At 50.1% G+C, this 9,023-nt stretch overlaps 3 protein-coding genes across 3 annotated transcripts; 1 reads left to right on the top strand and 2 right to left on the bottom strand.

The window, feature by feature from the left end:
- Positions 1 to 240: 240 nt before the first annotated feature.
- On the bottom strand, positions 241 to 1,104 carry FTJAE_14179 (nucleoporin; the record flags this gene model as incomplete). Its single annotated transcript, XM_037347389.1, has 2 exons — positions 241 to 903; positions 1,003 to 1,104. The coding sequence occupies 2 exons, from the start codon at positions 1,102 to 1,104 to the stop codon at positions 241 to 243; spliced, it is 765 nt and encodes a 254-aa protein (XP_037198811.1).
- Positions 1,105 to 1,815: 711 nt separating this feature from the next.
- On the top strand, positions 1,816 to 2,726 carry FTJAE_14178 (proteasome component PUP1; the record flags this gene model as incomplete). Its single annotated transcript, XM_037347388.1, has 2 exons — positions 1,816 to 1,941; positions 2,040 to 2,726. 2 exons carry the CDS (start codon positions 1,816 to 1,818, stop codon positions 2,724 to 2,726), a joined length of 813 nt encoding a protein of 270 aa, XP_037198810.1.
- Positions 2,727 to 3,330: 604 nt separating this feature from the next.
- FTJAE_14177 (DSF2 Suppressor of mptFive pufFive mutation) lies at positions 3,331 to 5,652 on the bottom strand (the record flags this gene model as incomplete). Its single annotated transcript, XM_037347387.1, has 3 exons — positions 3,331 to 3,439; positions 3,504 to 3,642; positions 3,693 to 5,652. The coding sequence occupies 3 exons, from the start codon at positions 5,650 to 5,652 to the stop codon at positions 3,331 to 3,333; spliced, it is 2,208 nt and encodes a 735-aa protein (XP_037198809.1).
- Between the last annotated feature and the right edge of the window lie 3,371 nt (positions 5,653 to 9,023).

The raw sequence follows: 9,023 nt of genomic DNA, 5'->3' as shown, positions 1-9,023 counted from the left end.
CTCGGAGTCGCAGAATCGAGTGATGTGGTGTTTTGTCTGATCCAAACGGCTCGACAGGGTCGGTAAGCTTCTGAAAGCTGAAAGATGATGGTGGTTGGCGCGTAATGACATGGTAGATAGAGGTCGGCGGCGATTCGCTATTTGAAGTATGGATAGACAAGAACAGGTGGTTCTCGAGCCAGGTAAGAGATGATACTGAGATAATTTTAGCCAATCTTGACATTAAGTGAAAGCTTGCAGCTACATACCATGAAAGTCACCTACGCTCGGCGGCTTAGGTATTTCTCCTTTCCCTTCTCCTTCTGGGGTCATCTGGAAAATTGTGCCATCACCCAGACCGGCGCATAGCTGCTTGCCTTTGGAGCTCCAGCTGACACAGCTGACTTGGTTTTTAAGAACGCTGCTAATTTGTCGTTCTTTCAGGTTTGCCATGTGAAGATTCCCGTTATTCGTAACGATAGCGCAAAGCTCCGCCTTCTCAGATGTAGGGTTCGGGATCATAGCTCTCAAGGTTTCACCGTTTGTTGACAGCTCGAAAGCCGAGTTTGTTGATCCCGATAATAGACTCTGGACCTCATAGACAGCCAAGCCGCCGCCAGATTCGGCGGAAAGGATTAAATAGTTTTCATCCGCAGTAAATGATAATTGCGAAACTCGCATCGGCATAGGGATCTTGAGCTGAGGCTCGAACTCGCGAATATCTGAGTCGCCATCTTTGGGCTTTTCGAAGGCTTTTCGCACCGATTCGGTTGTGGCGATGACAACTTGGTCGGGTCCAGCAGCAGCGACAAGACCTTTGCGCGAAGCGACGCTGAGAAGCGACGCGGTAGAAGATGGAAGAGATGGCCACGCGGATGTAAGGCGAACCTTGGCGTCGCCAGCGATAGAGAGAAAACCGAGATCCTGTACAGATTGGGAGCGGTTAGCATCACGTCCATGAAGTCAACAAAACAAACAAGACCATGAAATGAAACCATCAATTTAGAAGAATAGCGCACCCACCTCTGTCTGAATCGTCTCCAGATCAGGGCCTGTAGTCAGTCCTCCTGCTCCTGCCGTACTCCCGAGCATAGTGTTTCCTGAATTGCCAAAGCTGAAAGCCATGACTGTAGCAGAGTAGCCGGCCTTGGAGAGGACCTGAAGTTCATAAATTTGCCTTCAGCATAGGAGTGGACTGGGGCGACTGGGGGGAGCTTTGGCCCAGGCAGTGGTAGGCTGGGGGACGTGCTTTGCCAGATAGTGATTGGCCTGATTGATGCACCTAGAGGCGCAGGAGACTTAGAAATTCAGTTGCGAATGATTTTACTCCGTAGATGACACCTCTAAGAGCTGGGAATGTTTTGAACTTAGATTAGATACGAAGCTTCATATCAAGCCGGAACTGCCCAAACAGCTCATTGACTGTGATATGCTCTTGCCAGACTCCTCCTCACGTGTTAAAGTTTGAGCCACTGGTTACTACCAAGTTAGGTAAGGTAAGTACCTAGGTAGGTACTGCTCCAGCTCACCTACTTAGTAGGTAGGCGTGGTCTGCCTGTCGTGCCTATCAGGTTTGACCAATCAGAGCGCGCCGCTGTATGCTGCTGTAGGTGCTCAGTGAAGCTCAACTGTTGGAGGCAGCTTTTAGCCTCGTCATCAGCTCTGCCTTGTTAACTTCAACTCGTCTAGCAATTGTCAAAGACCAGCAACATCCCCCCATCGCAAAAGATACCCCGAGCGATCTTACCATTTTTCACGATACCGCATTATCCTACGGACACTCGGGTAATTCAACTATCTTGATATTTTCAATCGGGGCATCACAGGTCGCTCAAAATGCCAGGCTTCGACTTCTCAAACTACAACCGCAATGCGGCTCTCCACGCCCGCGGAGTCCCTCTTCCCAAGGCCACCAGCACTGGAACGACTATTGTTGGATGCATATTTGATGGTGGTGTTGTGGTAAGTGATACCTTGCTGTCTCAAGCGCCGGTCTTCGGTCACTGAATGGAGCTACCGCCATCCCACCAAGAGCTCAACGTTGACAACCTTTCCATTAGATTGCTGCCGATACTCGAGCCACATCCGGTCCCATTGTCGCCGACAAGAACTGCGAGAAACTTCACTACATCTCGCCTCAGATCTGGTGCGCTGGTGCCGGTACCGCCGCTGACACAGAGTTCACCACCGCCCTCATCTCTTCTCAACTCGAGCTGCACTCCCTATCCACAGGTCGCAAGCCCCGCGTTGTCACCTGCATGACCCTCCTGAAGCAGCACCTCTTCCGCTACCAGGGCCACATAGGTGCCTACCTGGTCGTTGCTGGCGTCGACCCTACTGGCACCCACCTCTTCACTGTTCACGCTCACGGCAGCACAGATAAGCTTCCCTACGTTACCATGGGCAGTGGTAGCTTGGCAGCTATGAGTGTGTTTGAGACGCAGTGGAAGCCCGATCTTAACCAGGAGGAAGCCGTGAAGCTGGCGAGCGACGCCATTCTTGCTGGTGTCTGGAACGATCTGGGCTCGGGTTCAAACGTGGACGTGGCGATCATCACCAAGGACAAGACAACACTCAAGAGAAACTACATCAAGCCCAACGAGAAGGATCCTAAGCTTCAGAGTTACCGTTTCCCCAAGGGCACGACGGCGGTGCTGAACGAAAAGATCATCAAGAGGGACGAGATCAAGCGGTATATTAGCGTGGAAGACGTACCCGTGGAGGAGAAGATGGACGTTGACAGCTAAATAGAGATCCCATCAGACCTTTAGATGAGGTAGACGGCGGCATGTAACAACACGCAATCCCAGTACACTGCATACGGGATCACTGAACAGGCCTTTAGCTGTGGCAGGCGGAGTTGTGACTGATGATGCCAGTACAACTCAATACAATATTTCGAATGCATTTAATTTTCAAAAAGGAAGGCAAGTTTTTGTCTAACTTGAGTGCCTCTGCTGCTTTTCCCTAGCTCTTGGATATGGGATGCAGTGTCCAAGACGTGTCCAAGAACGTGTTGAATAGAATAGACAACCACCGTACTACAGTAACAGTAGCAGTGTCTTTGCTGTGCATGGAATAGGTATAAGAATCCATATCACCCTTTCATCGGGGTATGTCCACTAAAAGTCCTCATCTAAAATCTAACGCTGAACACGGAACTGAATCCAGTTCCTTAACCTGGCTAAGTTCCAGCCCTGAGCAGACGTTACAGGGAGCACAAGAATATTCCCCCTAATCCCCATGAAACCCCCAATGCAATGGAAAACCAGTAAAAACTCCGATTAAAATGGGTATGTCGAAGATGTCATCATTATCATAGTAGGCGTGTCACTAAAGCGGCTCGTGAGCTCACTTCAGTCCAAACATGGTTCTGGTTCGAGATTTGCTACGGGCCTTCTTTTTGTCCTTCTTGGACGCGGTTGACTCGCCGTCATCATCGTATTTGGCCTTGTGAATCCTGTTTAACGTTAGTGAGTACGAGGGTGTATTCCAGGTTATATGTCCTGGTTGTCGAGACTAACCAGCTATTCCCAACCATGCTCATACCCTTGGCTTCAGCCATGCGATAGAATTTGGCGCTCTTCTTCAGATTCTTCCTACATCCAATACCCTGTGCATAGCAGAAGCCAGCTTCAGCCAGCGCATCGACATCGCCCCAGTCTAAGGCCGTGTTAGCAATTGGCTGTTAATGGTTCATCTGGGAGACTTACTACCGGCGATCTCGAAGCAGCGGAGAGCCAGTGACTTGTCCTGCTCAATACCCCAGCCATTCATGTGACTTACTCCCAATTCGTAAATGCTCAGAGCAAATTGGGCTTTTCGAGTTCTTCGTTCCACAACGTCAACATGCTTACCCTCCTTTACATGACTCTCATCATCCGCGATTTCGACACTAGCGCATTCCGCGGCTTTTCTAAGCCATTCCACGCCCTCCTTCTGATTAGCACGCATACCCCATCCATGACGGCAGGCAAGCGCATATAAAAGCATAGCGGTCGGGTCGCCTAGACGTGCTGCATATCTGAGGTGGTATGTGGATTCTTTCAGATCCCCACTTTCATGACATGCGATACCCTTCGCCAAGTGCTCTTCTGCACTCATTTCTGATGCTGTAGGCGCTGTCGAGCGAGCCGTTGGAGGTGGTTTGATCGTGCTTGCTGTGTCACTGGTGGCTATTGAAACGGGCGTTCGACCTCGGCCTCTAGGCGCATCCTCTGATGCACGCGGCTCCTCGGCAGATAGTCTGCTTGCAGTTGGAGATAGCTGGGGCATCGGTGGTGGTGTCGTCTCAGATTGAACCTTCCTCAACTCGATTGATGCCTTCGGCATTGAGCTACCCGATGCCAGGGAATCGTCTGGAACGGTATTGGCGGAGGAGCTTGTAGGTCTGGTGGGAGGAGAGGGTGGAGGGGCATTCTCAAATCGGTGGACGTCGCTTGGGGGCACCATGGGTTGTTCCCAATGGAAGGAAGCCTGTGGATTATGCTCATCTGGTTCCGCGCGTTGAATGGCCTTGCCTCTCGGGAGTGAGAACTTGGAATAGATGTAGGATGGTGCACCCTTGTCACGGTCTTCGGCCTGTTGCTCAAGGAATGCCTCACTATGCATGCTCACTGGTGTATGAACCGACTCATCAGCCAAAATGAACGAAGGCTGGCTATCAGAGGAAGCTTGTCTCAAGGGTTGCTCCATACCAGGTGTGCCAGACCTGCTCATAGGTCTTGAAAAGTTGAAGGACGGTCGAGGAAGCGCAGAGGACTCGGAGCCAATGGAAGGAGATCGTCGGTAAGAGCCAACCGCAGGGGAGGTCATTGCACTTGCAGAAGATAGCTTCCGTGGAGGCAGTGAGTGAAACGAAGCCGCCATGCCACCCGAGCCATCCTCGTCAGTAGGCAATGCTGGAGATGAGACATTGCTGGGTGTACGTCGTCTTGGATGAAATGAGGTCAGAGGTGGCGCCAGTCCGAGTTCATCATATGAATGCTTGGGCTTTTCTGGTGAACCGGTGACTGATTCGCTGATCGAGCCGCTTGGTCGTCGGGCAGATAGTAGCGAGGCAGCGTCGTCTTTCCGAGACGGAGATGATTCAACTCGCTTGTCAAACTGTGACTGCGTATCACTATGTAACGGTGAGGGCGATCGTTCCCTCCTGGCGCCGAAAAATGAGCCTGTCTCATCAATGTGATCCAAAACCCGTCCTCGAGAGGGAGCTCGTGGAGGCACTGCGGGTACCTCTTCATCGGGAGTAGGCGGTATTCGGCTCATTCGTGGATGCATAGACACAGGGCGCTCAGCGTCATCGCTAAAGGCATCCTCCACCTCTGTCCTTACCGCGAGACCAGAACTAGGGCGCAAAGGGGGATGATCACCGGCTTCAGAGCCTGAATCTTGTGACAATGAGCGAAAGTACTCAGAGCGACCCTGAACGATTAATGGGCTCTCAACGGTCAGAGGAGGAAGGCGACTCATTCGGTTGCCCTCTTTGGCGCTTTCTTGTAATTGCCTTGCGAGCAGGCGGCTTTGCATGGCGAAAGCGTCCAAGGGGGACAGCTCAGGAGGGACTTCGCCAGCAACATGGAGGCGAGGTGAGCGCAAGGGTTTAGAGACTGTAGAAAGGTTGGAGTTGGAAGAATCCGATCGCAGATCCAGCAGAGACGGACGTGACGACATGGTGGTCGCTTTAGAACAAAAGTCTAGCTATGAAGGCGTGTTTCCATGCAGACCAGGAACTTGCGAAGCCAAGCGCAGATGCAAAAAAACAAGACGACAGTCGTTTCGGTATAGTTCCAGAGCGCTCGAAAATTACAGAGTCAGGGGAGGTCGAAGGATTGCTGCGCCGAGTTTATGTCAAAGGGAACAAGTTGTCGCAAATCTCTATGACCCGAAGAAGCGATTGTCTAAGCCAGTATATTGCGTGAGAGCATAAAGTACAGTGCAAAACGGAGGCCTGCTGTCGATCTTGGTGGAAGAAAGCAAATAATGTGTAATGGTTAACAGACGTCAAGAATGACGGCCAGTCGAGAGCGAGGAGGTAGTAGCCAAGGAGGGATCGGCGTCAGAGGGAACTTGCGCGGGCCGCGCTATGCGAATTGTGATACGGAGATGGTCGCTGGAACAAAGTTGAAACAAGCAAAGAGCCAGAAGACCAGATGAAGTCGTCGGTTGGCAAGAGAGGGCGCTGCGAGATCGATGGTAATGCGGCGCGCTGCCGGGTCGTATATTCAGGGTACTGTGCTATTCGGCTTCAATGGTCGTTGTTGATGATCCTCGTGGGGTGACGGACGACACTGAATGACGTTGAGCTACCTTACCTATGCAGGTAGATAGGCTTGGAAATCGAAAGAGCAAAGCCACAAACAGTGAGAGCGAAACCAAAAGAAGAATTGGAAAGAAGAGAAAAAGAGCGGCGAGTGCGTGTACGTGAATGACAATTCAAACAATAGGTACGTATGTAAGTAACAGCGAACAATGGCGGCGTCACAGGGCTAAGTTGTCTTGGACGAGAGGTATGTATGTACAGTACCGGGTGGTGAGGTGGTGCGTAAAGTTGGGTGGGAGGTAGTGGAGGTTTAAGGTGAAGGGGTCTGAGAGCTACTAATCTACCCGACCTAATGTCCTAATTAAAGTACGATGCTGGAAAGACATCCATTAGCTAGACCCCCATGGATGCAAAGGAACAGTACATGACCACAACCCATAGCCCGCCCCCAAGCAGCAACAACACAAGGCACTAATTAATTTACGTTCCCTGTGCAGCTTGGTTAGGTACCTAGTGGTTATTGGTTCCAGTGCAAAAAAGAGAGTCAGTCAGGATTTGATGGAAGAAAGAAAGGGTGGAGCGATAGAAGGCAGCGGGCCATGGATGGGATGGATCAAGGATCCATGGAACCCGTCCCTTTTCTGATGGATCCATGATCCATCCATAAGAAAGAAGGTGGAGAGAGTCCTGAGGTCCTGAGGTCCAACTTCCAAGGGAAGCAAGAGGCGTTGGGCTGTGCGACACTCCAAAAGACATGATTACTGAATTGGGAACAAAGCACTGCAGGAAGATGTTGAGCGTTGTGTGACTAAGGTATGTACGATGTCTGGTTCGTGAAGACATGAGGGCATTGAGTTGCACAATGTGAAGTCTTGTGCAAGGCCCATCCACATGGGTGGACGACCCCTTAAAACTACCTACCTAGCTGCAGATACCACACCACACCCATGCCTCTTGAACACGATCCAATCTGATCTTGTGGGATGAATCTGGTTATTGTATGTACAGAGTATCTCACTCGTAAAGCCCCCCTCTCGCCACTTGATAAGGAAGCCTTAGCCTGTCTAGCCTCCGTGTCTACCTATGCTTGGGACAGTTGTCTCCTCAGCCGCAGCATCGTATCAATGGTCTGAAGCCTCAAATACGAGCACTCTTGATGGCACCATGACACTGATATGATATTCTTCCCCCGCTTTATTAACATGCCTTACTGTTCACAACTCAATTCCTCCGAAACTAAACTTGCCCAAGACGGGCCACCTCATGACCACAAGGGGCGTTCACTATTGACTCTGAATCCACAACTAGTCAGCAAGCCTATCTAGAATTGAGCAATGCTTCATTTTCGTCTTGACGGGAACGAACCCACCCAAGACGGAGACGCAACCTCTTCGAGGTAGGTAAGATACACCAACAAGGGATGGTCCATGTTTGCGTTGAAGAGTCCGGTAAATTAGACAGAGGCTGCCTTACTTTCCTCGGAAAGGCAAGCATTAAGTCTCATACTAAGGTTGCCCACACGCATCTTTAATCTCGCTGCTTTTGAGGAAACGACCAGCAACCGTGGTAACACAACAGCAATGATGATAAGGGACGTTTATACTTGCATGAGCAGGGAATATAGTAGACACAAGGTCCTGCCAGACTGTGTGCTTGAAAGAGTACTGTCTCATGTGTCTGGTAGATAAACTTAATGTCCCTAGCGTCTGTCGAAGTTCATTGTCGAATACCTTAATTATTGCTTTATCTTGACCTCCCGAGGCTTCAAAACAACAAGACAAAAAGCCATTGCTAGAAGCAATGCAACAATGAGACACCAGCCAGGGGCCGGCTTTCGAGACCCCACCAACTTCAAGCCGCTGCCGGGTTCTGGCGCTAACCAGGGACCAGTTCTGTTGCACCCACAACGCTAGGTCTGGGGTACAGTACTTGTTCTTTTGTGCATGAGATGTGCTATAGTTGAACGAGATTCATACTTCATCGTAATCTTACGTCTTGTCCATACAGATGTTACGGATTATGGTCCTCTCCCTCTCCGTCAACGAATATAAAAATCACAAGCCAGCAACCACATTGACATATCCTCCAATGCTTAGCGTATCGTCAATGTCATCCCGAGTCATCCTCAGCCTCACAAACTCCCAGTAGAAACAAATCAAAGACCTTTTTATTAGCGTGGTGTTTACAAGTCCAGCCCGGGCTGGGTCGACCGCGCCTCTTCAGTGGCCCCTTTGCTTTGCCTTGATTTGCATTGCGATCCCATTAACTAGATAAACCAGGATTGCTTTACCGAATGCTCTGTTTTCTCCCTGGGCCCATTTGAAAATGGTCTAGACGACGATTATCGTCCATCCAAAATGGATACAGATGCAAGAGACTATCCGTACAGTACTACAGTCGACGGCTCTGGTGACTCGTTGACAAGCCTCCACCTTTTCGTACCTGGGCACGAGTATTTCTCCGCCACGGTTGTGTTTTTTTTTAGCAACCGCGCTAGTTAATGAGCAACTCGGCAAACCAGGACTGGACTGGTATCAAGGCAAATTGCACGCGTGTTCATCAAGTCTATCTCATCCTCTCATATGAATCATGCCTCGATCTCAATCAACAACAGTAGACTAACCATCTGACGCGCATTATTGAGATGAGGCGTACGGAGTATCCGTACGCAAATATAAAATAATATCAACTCCACCCACCGGCTGGATCGAGATGTCATAACCAAGTTATCTGCGTATCATGAAATCTGTTAAACCAGTGGTATTATATAATTAAGATATAT

The sequence above is a fragment of the Fusarium tjaetaba genome, assembly GCF_013396195.1.
Source record: "Fusarium tjaetaba strain NRRL 66243 chromosome Unknown NRRL66243_c0000592, whole genome shotgun sequence".
NCBI lineage: Eukaryota > Fungi > Ascomycota > Sordariomycetes > Hypocreales > Nectriaceae > Fusarium > Fusarium tjaetaba.
This window is presented reverse-complemented; position numbering and strand designations above follow the sequence as displayed.